General features: G+C 42.0%; 1 protein-coding gene across 1 annotated transcript in view; it reads left to right on the top strand.

Annotated features, from left to right (window-relative positions):
- The first annotated feature begins 591 nt into the window (after positions 1-591).
- LOC147458430 (uncharacterized) overlaps positions 592-20,703 on the top strand; it is a 43,357-nt gene continuing 23,245 nt past the window's right edge. Inside the window, exons 1-6 of the mRNA XM_086513429.1 lie at positions 592-754; positions 4,903-5,144; positions 7,096-7,233; positions 7,311-7,488; positions 7,593-8,212; positions 8,302-8,370. Of these exons, the coding sequence (XP_086369555.1) occupies positions 592-754; positions 4,903-5,144; positions 7,096-7,233; positions 7,311-7,488; positions 7,593-8,212; positions 8,302-8,370 (1,410 nt within the window). The remainder of the gene's footprint in view (positions 755-4,902; positions 5,145-7,095; positions 7,234-7,310; positions 7,489-7,592; positions 8,213-8,301; positions 8,371-20,703) is intronic.

A 20,703-nucleotide genomic window follows, 5' to 3' on the forward strand; every position in this document is an offset into this window, starting at 1 on the left:
TTCAGGTGCAGGATATGTTTGCTTGTCATTTCCAGTGGTGCATCATATACGCTATGACATGTGTGCTATGTTTCTGAGCTGAGACAATACTCGATCTCAGTGAGACAGTTAGTAGATTGTGGGTTTTAGATATTTCTTAGAGAGCACTCTTTCTAGATGCATCATTGGTGATAGCCAAAGGAGCTCGTAGTGGCTTGTAATATCCTATGCATGTATCTGAGGTTTGAGACGACATAGTCTTGGTTTTGTTGCTGGCATGCTTTGAGCGAGAGACGAGACATGTTTCCTTCGCGGGGGAGCTCCACCATGCTCACAAGACAAAGCATTTAGCTGTGCAGGACATGCTAGTAGACTCTGTAGAGACAGAGATAGAGAGACAATGCTCTAGTGAGACAGAATATGTGCTGTCAGAGTTTGTGTAGAAAAAGGTAGAGCAGGTCTGCTCCCTAGAGACACAGGTAGAGATGACAAACATGGAGTTCTTTGATATTCTCATGCTAGAGGCTGATGAGTCAGCCAGGACACACACTTCCACCTATGGATGAGAGGGACGTAGCCATCCTAGTGTCGCTGTTGACACATCCATACGCGATGGGTAGTCCTGATGATGCAATACATGCAGATAGCACATGGGAGGCTAGGACAGCCAGGTTTGCACAGATTTCTTCACTGTTCAGACGTCTCATGCACGACCTACTAGTGTCGAGACCCGAGCTAGCAACTGCAGGTGGAGCATTTGCAGTAGGGATTGCCAGTGAGACTGACGCTAGCATGATGCATAGTGGAGTTTTGCGGACCATACAGAGTTTTCTGTAGGATTTACATGCAGGCTCTAGTGTGGATACACACGCTCTTCTATCATTAGATCCGATACAATTACATGTAGATCGATTGAGCGAGCCAATGGGTGTAGGTTGAGAGAGTCTCTCACATGTTTTCTTGTACATACTAATAGTTTAGCTACCAGAACCCACTTATTGGCACATTCGCCTTTAAGTGGGAGATTCTTGGGGTAAAGGCGTCTGTGACTTGATGACACGTTGCCTGATCGCCCAGGCTATGGATGCCCACCACCCACTACTCACCTTATTCTGTGTACATATATACAACAATAAGGAGTAGCTCACTCCGAGCCCTACTCCACCACACAACGGTCTACTCTCTCCCCCTCCCCTTCTCGCACGCACACACCACAAAGCACCGCATCTGCATCCACATCGTGCATGCACACATCCGCGCACATGCACTCTTCACATTAAGGACAACTAGACAAATGTGAGTAGAAAGAAAAAATAATATACAAGTGGAGAGGTTCACACAAATTGCATAAGCAATGATGCCATTTAAGTATGAGATACTTAGTAATTTACATGGATATGTTATACTTAGAGATGTTTCCATAGAATGAGAGCTAGGCCTTCTTACATTGACTAGAGTTTGATGTCTCAACAACAAACACCATTCATGCTCTTACTTCTTGAGTCGTATTACTTCCCCTTGAAGTTATGAGCATGGAGAGATTTTTGGAGTACATGTTAAGATCTTGTTAAGATGCTGCAAAACCATACACCGATTCGACTTCCAAGAATTGCATGGGAAGGAAGTAGAAAGTATGAAAGACACACAAAATGGATACAAGACATCAAGAAGTGGTTTGGAAGATGGGATGCATTACACTCTTTTCTACAATGCCAATGTATCACCGCTTGAGACAAATTTGGGAGTTCGATATGCTTCGTACATTATACCATGTATGTTGCCCCTGACTACAAAACCTTCTTCTTCTCTAAACAAGGAACCACACCCATCCTAACATGCTCAAGCCTATCCATTTGAGTGTGATCCACACCATTGTCTTCATTCAGCTTAGCTCTCATCATCTACGATATGAGACATGGCGTTGGGGGATTGATGAGCAGTCTCATTGACTATGCACTTTATGCAAGCGTCACAACACTCTTGAGTGCTCGGCTTTTGATCACATTAGAGCTTGTTTCTCTCACATCTGAGCCATGAGCTCTCCCTCTACACTTTTTGTTCACAACCATGATGTGGACTCTCTACTATGACACTTATTTCCACAATTCTCGAGCGTTGAGAGTCACTTATCATTTATACACACCCACATGATATGTTTCTTTTGGTACCATATGTCATATTTGACCTTAGAAGATGATAATAAACTCTCTCTCTCTCTCTCTCTCTCTCTTTCTCTCTATTAATCTATTTCTATTTTCTCTCCATATCTCTCTCTCTTTCTCTCTGTCTACTACATTCTCTCTCTGTCTCTCTATTTCAGTCCTAATTGTTTATTTCAACCTTTTGAGTTTTGTTTTTTTAATTTCAACTTTATTTCTATTTTGTTTTGGTTTGATTTTATTATTTTCAACTCAATATAGTTTTGGATATAATCACAAAAAAAACCAATTAAAGAATTAACAGTCTAACTAGTTAAAATTGAGCCATTTTGCATGCATCGTGTGTGTGTGTGTGTGTGTGTGTGTGTGTGTGTGTGTGTGTGTGTGGATGCATGCATGTGCGCTCCATGTGCGTGTATGGGGGCATGCATGTGTGAGTGTGTGTGGTAGCTAAGGTAGTGCACTCACGTGTAATATCCACCAATCTGCAATCCCTCTGCAATCAGACAATTTGCATGCAATCCCCAATGCTACGCACTCCGTGCCAACTCTGCAAAATAAGCAGAACAAAAAGAGCATAAATTAGTACAAATCTATGCATGCATCACTCACATACACACACACATGCACAAATGCACACTCATATACATACCCGAGCACGAAGATGGAGAGTGTGAGTGAGAAATAGAGAGAAAATATGTGTGTGGGTGTGTGTGCATGTGTGTGTGTGTGTGTGTGTGAGAGAGAGAGAGAGAGAGAGAGAGAGAGAGAGAGAGAGAGAGAGAGAGAGAGAGAGAGAGAGAGAGAGAGAGAGAGAGAGAAGAGGTGATGGAAGGGGAGGCAGACACGAAGCAACAATGACATAAGTTGTAAACAAAGAAAGATAGGGGAAAAATTGTTCATCATTGATTTTGGAGTGTCTTTCTGTTATAAGTGTCGCATAATTTCAACTGAAGTGACTTTCTGGTCTTCTTGTTGGTTACTTTAAAGTAGATTTTTCCAAGTGCAATGTAACCATAGATTCTTCCAACGCATCCAAATGTAGACAATCCTCATCAAACATGGTAGCTAGCTTAGCCACTAAACTTTTCAAATGTTCATTTTCTTCTTTAGGATATATATCTAAAAAAGTAATAATGAGAATGACAATGTTTATAAAGCCAGGCATAAAGTGAATTTGATTGATTCAAAAAACTGTTAAGGTGAGACACTAACAAGCAAAGAACCAATACCAAATCTATATGTAACTTATGATAAGCGTACGAAGAGCTTCAAAAAACTTAATCCACCTTACACTTGGTAACCCAACCTGGCTTCACAAAACCTCACCACAAGCCTGCAAGTGCACAAGGGACAGTATAAGCTCTCTTTGCACATGCATACAAGAAGGTGCTCTTATTATGTGACTAAGCCTAGTCAAGCTTCCATTGTGCCACACACACACACACACACACACACACACACACACACACACACACACACACACACACACACACACACACATATGAGTGGGCAATGAACTTTTGCAATCCACCTTCGGCCTGTGGTTAACTAAAGGCTAATTAATGCATTTGCAACGAGGAAATGACCATAGATTGGCCTCCCTAGAAGGTGCGATCTATGTCATATTGGGATACTTGACCTTGTGGAGAGGGAGAGAGAGGCACACAAAATGTGCCAAATTGGGGTGCTTGTTATGAGTGTAGTGAAGTTTCATCTTTGTTTCAAGTAAGGGCTGATTGGCACAGTGGTTTGACTCTATGTAAGGAGCGGCAAGAGCATAGGGTCAACATCTAATTGCATCAATTCCCACCTACTTTTTTCTCATGCCACCTTTAACTCCTCAACTATTCTCTTCAAAAGGCGATCGCTTTGCTTGGCGCCCATTGGGCCACACAAGCAAAGGACATGGCCACTTGTCCCAGTGTCACAAGGGTAGCAATGGGGGAGTGGGGTGGAGGGTAGTGCATAGGGTACTCGATCACACATGCAATTCTTTGTTATTTACCTTCTTTTGTCCCACCCTACAAAATCAAATTGAAGCCACACTTTCGCTTGTTGTCTACCATAAAAACCAAGACTAATTGGAACTCTTTAGTGGGGGATTGGGGAAAAAGTGGTACCCAAGTCACGCCCAAGTAAACTCTTGCGCGAGAGAATTTCATGGAAAGAATGTAGTAGGGTGTGAGTAATTTCATTGGAGAACACTCTTTTACAAATGAGGAGAGCCCTTTTTTTTTTGAGAAGATAGTTTAATACCTACCTTTTCAAAGGCACTAGCAACGCTTCGACATTCAAGGAAAATTTTTGTGTTTTACCAGAAATAGAAGTCTTCTTCTCCCCACTCCCCCCACTACTCTCTGGCGCGACTCAGCTCTTAGATACCACGCGGTTTGTTTAGAGGAAGAGAGAAAAGCCTCAAGCTTTTGCAGCTCACAATGCCTCCTCTCCCTGCGTGCGAAGGTGCTCTTATGCTATAGTCTCGACTACCGCAAGGTCTCGTATGAAAAGGTGCCAATCAATGTCAAATATGCCCCATTGCAACATTGCCATCGGGAGCAGTACATGCAGATTCCAATTTCCTATTTTCGCTGTCCACTGTCCAGTATCCATCGTCCAAGATTGGGGCCGGCGGTATTTAATCAGTATGCAGGCGGAGTAGTTGGACGACGTTCCAAGTCATGAGTCGATGACTGCCGCAGCACCAAAAGATTGCTACACAAAGCAAGGCTAGACTCTACTCTACTACAATGTTCGTGCTCAGCAAGCAATTGTTCAAACTTTGAAAAGCCCTCGCAACTTCGCAAGCCAGGAAACGTTCCTCTAGCAGCATTAGCAGGCTATGGGACCTTATTAGTTGCAAACTACTGGCACAGCTCCTCATCATCTTCATGCCTGCGGGAGCTCCTCTCCATCGATACGGAGCTGAAGCCACCTTCTTGTCGCCTTTTGGTGCTTTGGTTTTGCATTCAACTTGCGCTTCCTGGGCTCCTCCTGGTACATCAGGTAATAAACTTTCTCGCCTCGCGTTCTCCTACCTCTACCTTTACTGGCTGCATGATAGCCTGCATCTGTGACGTTCTGATGGGCGATGCTGTGTACGAGACATCCGAAGCTCCCGTCTCCTCATAAGCAACTTCTTTCATCCGTTAACAATCAGTAGCCTTCTTGAAGACTCTGTCGTAAGTTGTTGGGAGCTTCTGTATGTCTCTCTTTGGACAGACTTCCTCGAGAGAGATGGAATGCGATTCTTTTCTGTTGAATTTCCAAAGGTAGGCGTCCTCCTTGAGAAGGCCAGGGAAGACCTTCACATGTACACCCATGTCTTTCTGCCATTGAAGATGTTACAACTTGCCATACAGCAGGTGTCAGGCTTGCAAGCCCCGAAGCAGTGAACGGACAACCTATGCCTTCATTTTTGTTTGGACCATTTGATTTTGCTTAGCAGAAGTCTCCATAGGGAACCATGCATGGGTTCCGATATGTTTGGTGACTTTTACCGAAAAGCATCATGTACATGGCACAAATAAGTATATCTCGTTTTTACATTGACGTACATCTCGTCATTAAATTACAGGATGATCCCACACATCTACAATCGGTTCCCTAAATGTCTGGTTGCTATGATGAATTTTACAGCATAAGGTCACAGGCTTGAAAGCGCAAAAGATTGCATCGGTCACAGAGCATCTCCTGTTTGAAAATTGCAAGTCTCCTGTTTGTATGGTTAAAAACACAGGATAAGGAACTCTGTCTTTGTGTTCTGAAAGTCTCTGGTTGCTGCATCTGTGCTCTCATATTGCAAAACTGTATGAGAGAGTAGAGGGATCAGTGACTCTAGCCTGTTCAACAACTTGTCTGGGATGGGCTGATCTGGATTTGCAAAACATTTTTTCATGCTTTGCTGTTGTATGTTTGAACTGCCTCCTTAGCTTCTTCTGGACTTATGGATAGGCAGTGTTGAGATGGGCACCATATAAATCCCTGTCCCTGCGCCCCTCCCCCCCCAAACCCCCCGGGCGCCTCTGTCCCCCTCCCCCTTGTGTATTTTTTCTCTCCCCACAGAGAGGATAAGGCTTCGTGGGCTTTTGTATGGTGACTTGAGCACCCATAGCGTATGACATGCTGAGCTTGGACTGCTGCTTGCAAGTCTTCAGCCTTGCAAGCTTGAAAAGAGGAAAGTTATTCATAAATAGCTAATTTTATTTTGCTTCTGCCTTTTCTAAAAACATTTTTAAGCGAATAATGGTTTATTTATCCGGTTTTGTTCGATCTCGGTTTTTTTTTTCCTCAAAATTTTAAATTGTTTTTGCTTGTTTTCTTGTGTCCCTTGCTTTTGTAGTTTTGTGAGTGTTTGAATTCCTCTTATCATTTGTAAGTTCAAACTATTTTGACCTTATGAAGGTATATGAGGTACCTGTAAATAACTAAGTGGTTTATAACACTCTGGCAGGCAGAAGAGAAGTGTATCAATCACAAAATGTCCACCAGTCCTGCTTTACGCCTACATTGATTGATGATTTTCAAGAAAGCTTGAATTCGATCAGTGATGCCTACAGTTTGCATAATCAATAAAAAAGCTTTCAGTATAGAGCATTGCCTGAAGTAGGCTTCAAAGGGGATTGAATCATTTTCCATGGTGTTCCGTTGGTGTGACGAACGTTGGACTAGTTGAAACCTTCTATCTTGGTGTTTAGCAATGCACATGACTCCAGAATTTTAAGAGTGCAATCTGTGACTGGATGTTTTCAGTTATTAGGAGGGGCATTTACGTGTGTGTGAAGCTGCAAGGCACCAGCCCTGTTTACAAAATAGCATTAGATCAATGCAAGCTAATTTGAAGTCCAACGTCCTAGGGGTGTGTCACATGTTAGAATGACTGGACCTGTGGGCATGCATATTGGGAGTCCAGAATCTATTACTTCAATGAACTGATGTAGTCTTCTCCATTGTGTAGGAGAAGATGCAATGGCCCTGTGATGGGTCAAAAATCGCAAAAAAAGTCAAAAATCCCAATTATGGTGTGCGTGGGCACGATGGACAAGCAGAGAATCTAGATTGCCCTGCCTGTGGCTATAGTTTTTCCAACGACAATGTGGGTGAAGATTTGATTTTTGCTTATTTGTCGTGTTTTTCTAGTTAGTATGGAACTGAAGTTTGTAGCTGACTCAGGAATGGCCTGGGCTACCTGCTGGAGTTAAATTTGACCCTTCTGATGAGGAGTTGCTTGCGCATTTGGCTGCCAAGGTGGACCCTGATGCTGCCAAAGCTCATCCATTCATTAATGAGTTCATTCCCACCTTGAATGGGGAGGATGGTATCTGCTACACTCATCCTGAGAACATTTCAGGTATGTGAAGGGTCTTGCGTTTGTTTGCTGGAAGAGAAAAATACTAAGCCTTGTTATCCCTTCATGTACGTCACAACGTTTTCTTGGTTTTATCATACTTGCAGGTGTTCGAAATGATGGCAGCTCTGCCCATTTTTTCCACAGACCTGCAAAGGCATATACCACTGGTACTCGAAAACGTCGTAAAATTCAGTCAGGACACGAGATTGGGAATGGGTTGGAAATGCGCTGGCACAAAACTGGAAAGACACGCTCTGTAACTAAAAAGACTGGGGAAAAAATTGGTTGGAAAAAAATTATGGTATTGTACATTACTTCGGGTAAGAAAGCCAAGCCAGACAAAACAAACTGGGTGATCCATCAGTACCACTTAGGCAAACAAGAGGAAGAGAAGGAAGGCGAATTTGTTGTATCCAAAGTTTTCTGCCAGTTGCAGCCAAGGCAATGTGGATTAGGACGCAAAGAAGATGATGATGACTCTGAGCATTTGGCTATGGAAATGGCAGAGCAGCAGTCCTACTCTCATCATCATTCTAGTCCTAGTACATTTTCTAACAGTAACAACATCCTTGCAGCACCGCCTCCTCCTCAGACTCCAGGACCTTGTCAGAGGCAAGCAGTCAAGCAACACAAGGGCCTCTTAGCGACCATAACTGAAGATGTTGAAAGGCTTCAGGCATCTCTTTCTGGATACTCTCACAATACAAATCAAAACTCGGATCAGGTATCTCTGAAGAATTCATGATTCTGAATATACAGCAAAGCAATAAATTTGTCTGCAGTCGACCTATTCATAAGTTTTTGAATGTGCAGAGTTATCTGGCTATGGGTTACGAGTCTACATTAAGTTGCAAATCTGCCAGCAAGATCCAGGTATATCATGTAAGTTGTGGCGATGTTTTCTGAGCATGTGTTGAAGAAATGTAAAGCCTTTTGTAGAGCAAATTAGATGGTTTGATATGCCCAGCTTACTCGCAAATCAAATGGTTAGTAAGCCCAGCTTACTGTTATTTTTTGGCTGCACACTGCTTGCCAACTAATCTTGTCTAAGATAAGGTAGCAATAGTTTGAGAATTTTTGGATATTCTAGACCATGGGCTTTCAAGACCGATGGAACTTCTTAGAACTCTACTAGGATCTAAGCTTCATTGAACATCAAGGAGGAGAACACGAGTCCTTAAATTAAGGTCTATTCTGGGCAAAACTTCATTGTAGTGTAGGAGACCAATTGCACAGGTTAAGGGCTGGTAGGAGCAGTTATGTATAGCTTGTGAGTGTTGGCAGGATTTGTTTCTGCACATGTTACCTTCTTTGCCAATTTTTTTTGAGGGGCTTTTATTACTAGCACAACAGTAGTAGTTAATAATCACAAGTCAGTCCTTTTAAATGCCAGGGTAGAACAATGTGTTGAGTCATTTTCTTGTCTTGCTAGTTGTAACATGGGAACATAACAGTTTTGGTATGTGTACATAAACATGTAACAAGTAATCTATTAAGTGACGATTAGATGATTATCTACGTTTTGAAGAGCCTAGCTGAGAGCAGCTTGTGTGCCTAGAACATGCCCCCCCCCCCCCCCCCCCCCCCCCCCCCCAAGGAGCATCCACCTCACCTCCTTTGAAGGCTCGTGGGCTGCCCTCCTCGCCCTCTCCGCCATTGGTTTGGCAAGCTTCTTTTAGCGATTGACACTTGGCATTATAATCGATAGCTTATCTTCCTATGGGGAGGCTCCCACTAGCCACAACCCCGTTGCTCCATAGCGTGTGTGGCTGTGCGCCCAACTATGATATAACATTCCTTCCCCCTTAAGAAGAGCTTTCGTCCTCAAAAATACCATTGGAAGAAATTATCCCAAAGTTGGGGAACCTTTGCTTACTCGGTCCCAGGTAGAACTCTCTATAGAAGAATCTCTCCATTTGACTAAACATTTCTTTTCTCGAGTGTCTAGCATTTTCTCAGGCTCGTGAGGAAGAGACCAAGTATTGATGTGTTCTACAATTTGATAATTTGGGACCAATTTATCGGAATCCCCAAGTCTTTTCTTAAGTCTATTGACCAAAATTTGGGTGGACTCCACTTGTCTCTGGTAATTGGAGCTTGTAAGCTCTCTGCCCTATCCTCTTAAGTATTGTGTATGGTCCACAATTTCTACGAGAGATAACTTTGGTGATAGTCCACTTTTCATAGTTTCTGATTTTTTAGGCACCTTGTTCTCCTTCCTCAAAAGGTGAGAGGTCTTCTTTGAGGATCAACATAGGCTCTATCTTGAACTCTCCTAATGTTGCTATGAGCAAGTTTAAGCATTTCATCCATATCTTCTAGGAAATCTTTAGGTGCATTAATCTTCCCCTTTTGCAATCTTAGTGCATAGGGAGCTCTTGGTTGAAATTTATACATAAAAAAGACTGGACTATACCCTATGGAAGAGTGCTTGGCACTGTTATATGCAAACTCTACTATAGGTAGGTACTCTTTCCAATTAGTTTTCCTTTTACTTACATATGCTCTTAGCATATCTTTTAGGACTTGCTCAACCCTTTCAATTTGACCATGTGTTTGTGGATGCTCAACTTTACTCATGCTAAGCTTGGTCTCAATTGTAGCAAAAACAACTCTTGAGAAGTGGCTATTATATTTTCTATCCCAATTAGTAACAATGTTTGTAGGCAGACCATAAATTTGGTATAGATGTTTAACAAATAATTTAGCCAATTCATGAGCTTTGACATACACAGAGTCGGCTCTCTTTGTGCTCTAGGTAGTTCGATGATGAAATCCATAGATACTCTCCTATTTCTCTAAAGGAATGTCTAATGGGTGGAGAAGCTTTAACCTTTCAACTTTGTTGATATGACATTTGTCACACTTTGTAACATAGTTTAGGAGGTCCTTAAGTCGTGGTATTTTGTCAATACTATGCATGATGGAGCTGATGGTTATATTGTATTGTGGGTGACTACCATGGGTCTATACCTTGCACTTTCCTTCAAGGGTGAATCTGGGCTTATCTTGGATTCATCTAGGTATATTTTTTAGTCGTATTGCGGACATGCAGACTTCACATTGTGAAGTTTTCGTCCGAGTTACGACCAGTTGATATTGTGCTAATTCTTTCTATCTTTTGTGGTGCGTATGCCCTATCAACTATCTCATTTTTGTGCTAATTTTTCCGATTTAATGCTTCTTTTAGTGCTAGGCTTCATTATGGCTGAGTCTGCCCTTGATCTCCGGAGTCATGACAGAAACTCAGCACGGTGAACTTTGTGTTGATGTATGCTCGTGTGTGTGTGCGTGTGGTGTGTGTTGTGTTGGGGAGCATATGTTAGTACCTAGTTCTACACCCACTATTGGGCACTGACGACGTTAGTGGGGATGTCGTGGTATTTAGTCAATACTATGCATGATGGAGCTGATGGTTATATTGTATTGTGGGTGACTACCATGGGTCTATACCTTGCACTTTCCTTCAAGGGTGAATCTGGGCTTATCCTGGATTCATCTAGGTATATATAGGAGGTCCTTAAGTATTCGTGACCAATAAAACTGTCTTTCAATAAGACTAAAGTCTTATGAACGCTTGGATGTCCTACACTAGGGCTATCATGACACTCATAGAGTATTTGACACCTTGATTCTTGATCCCTTCGAACACGAACTCTACCCTTGTAGAGTAGATAATCATGTATGGCAAAAGTTTTTCACTTGAGTCCATCTAGAGCATCCATTGATGCTTCAATCTCATTGAAAACTTCTTCATTCGGATCCCTTTTAAGAATGGTTTCCCATACCTTTGAATATGCAAGGTCATCCTTACATTTTCGCTCGATTGATTTAAGTAAATCACTTGCAAAATGAGTGAAAAATCATTTATTAGAGGCATCCGACTAAGGGAATCTGCTATTGTATTGTATTTCCCTTTTTAATATCTAAGCTTATAATCAAATTCTTGAAGGATTTCAGTCCATCTAGCATTGTGACCTTTGAGCTCTGTTTGATTAGAGAGCCATTTAATGCTCTCTTGATCAAACACTATCATAACTTTGGCACCATATAAACAATGCTTCCATTTCTTAAAAGCATGTACAACAACATACAACTCCCTTTCATAGACTAAATTGTTACTGCCGGTTGATATTGTGCAAATTCTTTCTATCTTTTGTGGTGCGTATGTCCTATCAACTACCTCATTTTTGTGCTAACTCTTCCGATTTAATGCTTCTTTTAGTGCTAGGTTTCATTATGACTGAGTCTGTCCTTGATCTCGAGAGTCTACGGAAACTCAGTACGTTGAACTTTGTGTTGATGTATGCTCATGTGTGTGCGTATGGTGTGTGTTGTGTTTGGGAGCATATGTTAATACCTAGTTCTACACCCACTATTGGGCATTGACGACGTTAGTGGGGATGTCGTGGTATTTAGTCAATACTATGCATCATGGAGCTGATGGTTATATTGTCTTGTGGGTGACTACCATGGGTCTGTACCTTGCACTTTCCTTTAAAGGTGAATTTGGGCTAAGCTTGGATTCATCTAGGTATATATAAATAGTTTTGTTGTATGCGGTCTAGCTTTTTGCTTTCAAAAGCAATGGGTTGACCCTGTTGAGAAAGAACCGCACCTACAACAAAATTGCTAGCATTTGTCTCAACCATAGATGGTTTTTTGGGACTCACAATAAATAAAAATTGGTGTTGTAGCTTAATTTTTGTATGCTTCTTATTGTTCTTCCCCTCACTCGAAGGTTTTCCCTTTCCCTTTGAGTTGGTTAGTCATGGGAATTGGTAGCTTGGCATAATCTCTAATGAAGCGACGATAGAAACCAGATATTCCTTTAAAGATTTGTAGCTCTACCAAATTCTTTGGATCCGGCCAATTTAGAATAGCCTTCATCTTGTTTGGATTTATCCAAATCCTATCACTTTCCCAGCCAGAGGGGAACACTCGATCATAGTGTTTTTGGTGGGCAACAGGTACAGAGCATGGTCATCCTCTTGCGGTGCACTAGCCCCTCATGGCCGCCTCTCACAAGCCTTGTGATCATGCAATTGCATGGATTCTCATCCAAGATCTAGATCCACATCAAGATCTAGCCAGGAGGAGATGCACTAGATCTATGCTCTCATGAGCAGGTTGGAGGTGATGCCTGTGTGGAGACCGTGTCAGTGGTCTTGTGTGCAAGAGCAAATGGCAATGTAAGTACTAGTCGCACTTGTGTGCACCTCAAGTCTATCCCATTGGCATGACAGTTCTATGTTGGGGACCACCCTTGGTCACTTGAATGAGCAACTTGTTATTAGCACGAAGAGCCTTTCCGAGATCTCTCTCTCTCTCTCTCTCTCAAATGTCTTGTCTCTTTCTAGCTCCGTGATCTCTCTTCTCCACAAGTGCCTTGTTCATGTGTTTGGCATTGCAGATATTCTAGATCAGAGTCAAGGCTCCCATCGGATCACGAGCCAGATCTTGTCTTCATTGCATCTCCCATTGCCACCTTTGATAGGAGGATAGCTCGTGTGGGAGGCGAGGTCACGCAAGCAACCTTCTCCAGGTAGAGACAACGGTCTTGACGGACTTCATGTTAATCGATGATAGGCGGCACCTCCAAAAGCGGGAATGTGACTAAAGAGAAGAGGGGTTCTATAAACCTTAAGCGACCTTCTCCAAGTAGAGACAACGGTCCTGACAGACTTCATGTTAATGGATGATAGGTGACACCTCCAAAAGGGGGAGAAGTTCACGCAAGCAACCTTCTCCAAGTAGAGACAACGGTCTTGACAGACTTCATGTTAATGGATGATAGGTGACACCTCCAAAAGGGGGAATGTGACTAAAGAGACGAGGGGTTCTATAAACCTTAAGCGACCACGGTAGGTAAAAGTGCGGTGGTTGCTTAAGGTAGGGAGCCGTTCATCACAGTGGAAAATCAATCCACTGCGTCCAGGGTCCACCACGTAGAGCTCTCTCTCTCTCTCTCTCTCTAAAACAAGCCATCATTCGTGCTAAGTAGCACACATTCACGCAAGGAAGAAGTCAAGATTTGTGGAAGTGTTAAGTCTAGATCTTGTCACCATTTCAATTCCGCTGCACCCGACATTACATGTGCTTTGCCGTGTGTGTATTGTTAGAGTAATGTAAAGAAAGATGAAATATCTACAGCATTTTATCTGATGAATGGTTTGATGAATTAGTGCATCTAGACATTTGTTAGAGATCAACGAGATCTCGATGTGCTGGCTACGTGAATGTGATTCTAGTGTAGATTTCTATATGGATGAGATGATTGGATATTGTTGTGAGTGCAAAATTTCGATAGGATGAGATGGCCACACAAAGATCTACGTGCATCAAGAGTTCTATATTAGATGATAATAGACTAGATGAGATGACTAGATTGATTGCTTGCACCACAATGATCAATGTGCACGAAGTGTTTGATTTATGAATTGCATGCTCTATGAATGTATTGTCTTGTGCGGATAGTCATGGGCATGGTTTACTTGATCTGTGAAAAGATGGATCGAATCTTATAATAACATGATTTAGTAGATCAAGACATCTATAAAAAGATCAGTGGGGTCTGGATATGATTGCTAAATGTTTGTATGGAGGACCCTCGACAAAAATGTGATTGATCAATGAGATTAATATCTTTGTTTGAGTGTTGGATGTGTGCAGTCTAGTGCATAGGTACATAGAGTCGATGTCTACTAAGTTAGTTTTTGCCCTGTGTCGGTTTTTGGAGGTGTAATCATGACGATTACAATTCTTTCAAGAAGGGGGCCTAACTCTGACAAACTTATGAAGTATAGCTGAGGGACCTAACAAAAGCATTAGGTTTTCAAACAAAACCTAACCCTACCCAACTTATGGAGCACCAGCCGAGGGGCCTAAAGTCCTACAGCAACAGAGATCCCCAAAGATTGCATTAGATGCTCATAAAGACTCCAACACATTAAAAAATAACAAGAAAGGGGTGTATCACATTTGGCTTGTATTAGTATTTGGTTGAGCCCTTTGGACTGACAGATGCCCAATGCTAAAACAAATTGTGATTAGAAGTAGGATGTAAAGTTTTTTAATTATTTCTAACTCTAAATATTTGAGAATTTTACACTTCTTTGATTATTCCTTGTTATGAATACTTAAGATTTAGATAGTACAAGTATATTTTACCTTACCTAACGAATGTTTTCTTAGCAATAGTATCATATCGTGGATGGATTTGCATTGAGTCGTACATAATGTAGACTCAGATTTACCATGCACATAATTTAGATTGCATGCCTTCAATAGACTCCATGAGCAGCACGCTCATGGCCCTCCATCAAACAAATACATACGACACTTGCAAATTACCGCTCACCATGCTTTGACGCGCTTGTAGAAAAGTTCTAGGTTCTTCTTGAATGATTGTCGAAGCACAGCTTCCAATGCAAGCCCATAATCTTGCACTACCACCCATACCCTACAAACAACAATCTGCCTCATACCCTGTCACCACTCATGATGTGATGTGGTCAATGGAACATAGCTACAATGACATGGCAATGTCACATGACGACGAGGAGCGGCTCGAGTAGCAAGGCAACTAGGAATTGCAACAGCTCACAATAATTGAATCAACTTGGTATTTGGAAATGGATTATGTGACATGTCCTAGCTCGATCCACAACAACACGCTATGGAACAATGGGGTTATGGCTAGTGGGAAACTTCTCATAAGAAGACAAGCTATCAATTTATATTGCCAAGTGTTGATAGCTAAAAGAAGCTTGCCATGCACAATGGTGATGAGGGCGAGGAGGGGGCCCACGAGCCTTCAGAGGGGCGAGGTGGATGCTCCTCGATGTGTGTCTGTGTGTGCGCACGCGTGTGCTAGGCACACAAGCTGCTCTTGGATAGACTCTTCAAAATGTAGATATTCATCTAATCCTCACTTACAATACTTGTATTAGAGCTCCATACTTAATCCTATGCCTACCTGGTCTACCTAATGCTTTTGGCTACACTTCCTTTTGTCGATTTCATAGCTTGTTGGTTTGTTGTTGCTAAATTGGCTTTATCTAACAGAAAGATAATTCTAAATGAATTATTGGATTTAATAGTGAGAGGGTTTTCTCGCTTGGAACACCAAGAAAAAAATAATTCTGAATCAATTATTGAAATTTTAAGTGAGGGTTTTTCTCACTAGAGATATCCGAGTAGAGAGTATTCCTAGTGCGTCATTCAAAGTAATGACGGGAGCATTGTAAAAGGGAATATTTGTAAGGCCACCACGAACAGATACTTTTGATGCGTCACATCGGATGGGCGACAAGGAGCATCGGGAATAGTATCCGACCATCCAGGAACAAACATCTCTCATGCGTCATAGCATGGGTGACAGAGCATCGCGAAGGAGATTGTACTGTAAGTTTGGTAGGAAAGGACTAGGTGATGGGTATTCCTGATGCGTCACAAGGTGGGTGACGGGTGCATCGAAAATGGTCAAAATGAAATTCCGAACTGTGTTAGAATTGTGCACAAGGAAAAGAAAGCACTTGAATGAAGATGGGTTCAGAGGAAACTTTGAGTAAAACAGATGCTTTTTGAGAAAGCGGGATTGCTTTTTTGAGAAGCAAATACTTTCCCGCAAGAAGTCTATGTCTGCATTGCAATTGTGCATGTGATTGCATCCAGGGACGTCTTGGAAGTGCTATGCAAGCATTGTTTTGAACTAATAAGGTTTTATTGAGTTTTTGGGCATATTCAAACTATTTTTAAAATACGTCGGATGCCCACTTAATAAGTGGACAGCCACCTAGAAAATAAAGCAACAAAAACCAACCAACGATTTCTCTCTCTTTTTCTGACAGAACAGTGCGAAAAATATTTATTATAAAAAGAAAAGAGAAGAAAAAAAAATGAAAAAACGGCCACGATCTTTACGGCCAATGCTCTCCTATCTTTGTCGTGGCCAGGGAGCTATAAAAGCATCACACGCCCTCTCCCAGAGAGAGGACCAATTTTTGCAAGGAGAAGATGTTGCTGCAGATTGCAACCGCAAAGAAGACGTTGGCAGTGATGCCCATGGCTGCCCCAAGTGTACCAGATGACGCCAAGACCCAATGCGCGAGTTCCCTCACGAAGAAGTGCCTACGGAGCGTATTTCCATTGCGACAAGCTGCTGTTTTTCTCTGTTTTCAGCCCATAACGTTGTAGATGGGGCTGATTTACGAGAAGGAACCCAAGAGCACACCTCTTTTGTGTGTAGGATTGGAAGAGAGGATTTTCTTTGTAGAGATCTCTTCTGGAGGACTACTTTTCGAGAACCGAGTTGCGTTTCAAGCGTCGATACTTTGAAGGTAACAATTTTCATGTTATGATCTCTAAGTATTTGTTGCAGGTGTACTTCCTCTTAGTGAGGGAGTAGGAGCAAAGGAAGGCATGAGCCTCAGTAGGAGAAAAGCGCTCTGAGGAACTAGAGCCACATCAGACTAATGGTTTCATACCCGAGTTTCGGAAGTAGATCCACGGATCGGAGAGAGGTAGTCTCTCAAGTTGTGATCCGGAAGTGGGGATTCCCAAGTAAAGTTGTTCTGCAGAAAGAGGACTCTCAAAACCGAGTTGGGAAAAGAGTTGCAAGGATGCCATGCCTTGAGTCTCGAAGGTGAGATCCGAGAACCTTGATTCTCGAGAATTTGGAATAAGGAACGGAAGTTTCTTGGAATAGGATTTTACCCATACGGGAAAAAGCCATGAGAAGCCAAGAGAGAAGCAAGCAGGCGGAACACTAAGTCTTGCAGGAAAAAGCTCGCAGAGTTTGGAAAATTTTTCTCTCTGCAAGAAGTCAAAACAAGACTTGGGATTCTTTGAGAAGGCGACAAGAGCATGATGCTCAAGAACCTAGAGGATCTGACGAGCGGAATGCTCAAGATACTTCAGAACTCGGAAAATATCCAAGAACACCAATCCATAACCAGAGCCAAGAAATCCCGTCATTCCGGGAAGAATATGAAGAAGGTCTTTAGACCTCAAAACACTAAGTCGAGTTCGATACTTTTGACGAAGGGAAGATGCCCCGAAAGCTACCGCTTTAATTCGACAGTTTGAAGTTGCCTTTGCAAATGGCAATTTCTCAGAAGCGTTGAAGGTGAGGCATGTGACTAAACACCTCAAGGGGGATTGCAAGTACTTGGTGGTATACCAAAGCTCTGCAAGGAACTTACAACAAGACTTGGATTCAATTCAAGGCTAAATTTTCTGACATTTTTTTTTCCCCTCTACGCTTTGAGGAAGGCATCCAAGAAGATTGGGATGGGTTTGCCCAATGGGAACACGAGCAAGTCAAAGCAAGTAGTGGTTTACTCTTGCCAAGGTAGCTCCACTCTTGAACCTCTCTGAGAAAGGAAAGATGAAGAAATTCAAGGAAGAACTTTTGTCTGAATTTTGTAGACGCATCTGCAAGATACTTTGCAGTGGATGGTGTAGTCAGCAATACAAGTTGAAAGTGTACACCTCAATGTACATAGAATCTAATCCTCGTAGTGGGACGAGAACCATTGAACACAGAAACATCAAATTTTGTTATCGCTCCTCGACGATATGATCTGACGAAACTTTGGAGTAAGGGAATTCAATCCAACTCCGGAGTTTTTGAAACGAAGACCCTTGAACTTTAAGTAAGAGGGCATGTCTTTGATCAAAGTTAAATCTTTGAGGAACTCATAAACTACGTATTGCTTTTATGTACGAGATATGCATGTGTCTAACCAGGACAATCACTCCTGAGTGTTTATGAGAGTAGAATTGAGTTGAAACATTGCTTTATGCGATGAATTAGTTTGCTCAACCATCCGGAAGGTCAACTATTGATCTCGTATTTGGTAGTTCACCAACAAATTACCTGCTATTGCGGGTAGGACGGTAGAAAGGAAGGAACCATTTCGAGATTTCAACCAAGAAAAGCTTTCACTAAGCTTGAGTACCTTATGGAGCAACACCCCCTACCCGGTAAGGGAAGACATGGTAGAGCTTTTCGCACAAGTGAATGAACACTCTCTTTACGAGGGAAGGAGCAAGCGACGGCTACGACTGTGCTCGAGGAATCCAAGGACTTAAATCCTAGTTTATTTGATGAGTGGGTTTTGCTCTAAGATTGAGCCAAGGGATCGTCAAGTTGAGCGTCTTCGCTGTAAAGATCTTACGAAGGGACGGTAATTTCCAAGTTTCACCGAAACTTTAGCACAATTTAAGAATTATATACACCTTGGGTACATGGATAACACATGAAGATGCAAACCTAGGTCAAGGTGGGTCATCTACCAGTCAATTTTTCTTTTTGTTGAATAGAATAAGATGAACCAACTTCCTTTTCAGAAACTGGACGGGAGTTTGTTATACTCTCTTGAGCGCCTTTTTGCACGCAAGGATATTCCAACACAAGAATCTCTATTTCAGATGTGTTCGGTAGAAGAAATTTGAGTTTCTCTACGGAGAAGAGGTTTTCTGATGGTTTTTGATCATTGAGTACGCTATGTGCTTTTACCATTACAGTAGCAACTTTTGGTTGCGGTATGTATTTCTCCATGAGCAGGTCAAGTAGCATTTTACACGTTGCTGGAATAAATTCGAACTATTATGTTCGTAAGAGTAAAATTTGCCCAACCATTTTAAAATGGTAAGAATTACCTTAACCACATATGGGAGAACATCATTGAGATCTATGGCGGGTTCGCCCTTAAGTGAGCCGAGTTTGAACTTATTTTCATAGAATGGTATGGCTAGAGTTTTTATCCGTATAAGATTTTGCGAGCAGTCCTAGATGCTTGCTAAGTGAAAATTTCTTGATGATTTCCGCAAGAAGTAGACGCAAGCAGGTGTAAAGAAAACAGTACAAGTGGTAACAACCCGTTGGAGAAAAAACGCAGAAAGGCGTGCGGCAATGCACAAGGGATCTTCGGATCAGAACAATTGGCCTACCCAATGTAAAGGCCCAAAATAAGAACTTACTTTGGTAAGATGACACACTTTGTCTGCCACAAGAAAATTCACATGAGCTTATGCTCTCGACATGCCTTATGTGGGAGGACACAAGAGGTTTAATATCCTCAAGACTAATAGCGCAAGGTTATGCGCAAGCACAAACACCTAGCTTGACTTCTAGGATGATAACTCTTCTCGGGAATGAGAAGGCAAAATTGACTTAACAGATTTTCGGATAAGGAAACTTACGATTTGTTGGAAAGACGCGAATGACGAGTTCTTACATGGCTCGTAAGTTTGATGATAGGTGAAAGATATCCTCGAGGTACTAGAAGAACGACATAAACCGGTAAGGTAAATATTGAACTATCAAATTTTTGTTTAATTTAATTTCTAAGTTCTCTTTTGAGAAAGGACTAGCTCAACTCACCATTGAGCAAGATTTGGAATCTTTCCGGTTTCTCCCCGGCAGTTTAGTTGGACCTCTACAATTGAGGACAATTGTTTATAAGTGAGAGGGATGCTGCTAAATTGGCTTTATCTAACAGAAAGATAATTCTAAATGATTTATTGGATTTACAAGTGAGAGGGTTTTCTCGCTTGGAGCACCAAGAAAAAAATAATTTTGAACGAATTATTGGAATTTTAAGTGAGATGGTTTTTCTCATTGGAGACATCCGAGTAGAGAGTATTCCTAGTACGTCATTCAAAGTAATAACAGGAGCACTGTTAAAGGGAATATCTATAAGGCCACCAGGAACGGGTACTTATGATGCGTCACATCGGATGGGTGACAAGGAGCATCGAGAAGAAGTATCCGACCATCCAAGAACGGACATCTACAATGCGTCTTAGGATGGGTGACATAGAGCATCACGAAGGAGATTGTACCGTAAGTTCGGTAGGAAAGGACTAGGTGATGGGTATTTTTGATGCGTCACAAGGTGGGTGACGGGTGCATCGAAAAGGGGATATCCATAGTCGAGATGAAATTCCGAATTGTGCTAGAGTTGTGCACAAGGAAAAGCAAGCACTTGAATGAAGATGGGTTCAGAGGAAACTTTGAGGTAAAACAGACGCTTTCTGAGAAAGCGAGATTGCTTTTCGGAAAAGCAGATGCTTTCCTGCAATCTGCTGTCCCACGAGGAAGTCTATGTTTGCATTGCAATTCTGCATGTGATGGCATCCAGGGACGCCTGGGAAGTGCTATGAAAGCATTGTTTTTAACTAATAAGGTTTTAATGAGTTTTTGGA

The sequence above is a fragment of the Adiantum capillus-veneris genome, chromosome 5 (assembly GCF_014529385.1).
Source record: "Adiantum capillus-veneris isolate H3 chromosome 5, ASM1452938v2, whole genome shotgun sequence".
Classification (NCBI taxonomy): Eukaryota; Viridiplantae; Streptophyta; class Polypodiopsida; order Polypodiales; family Pteridaceae; genus Adiantum; species Adiantum capillus-veneris.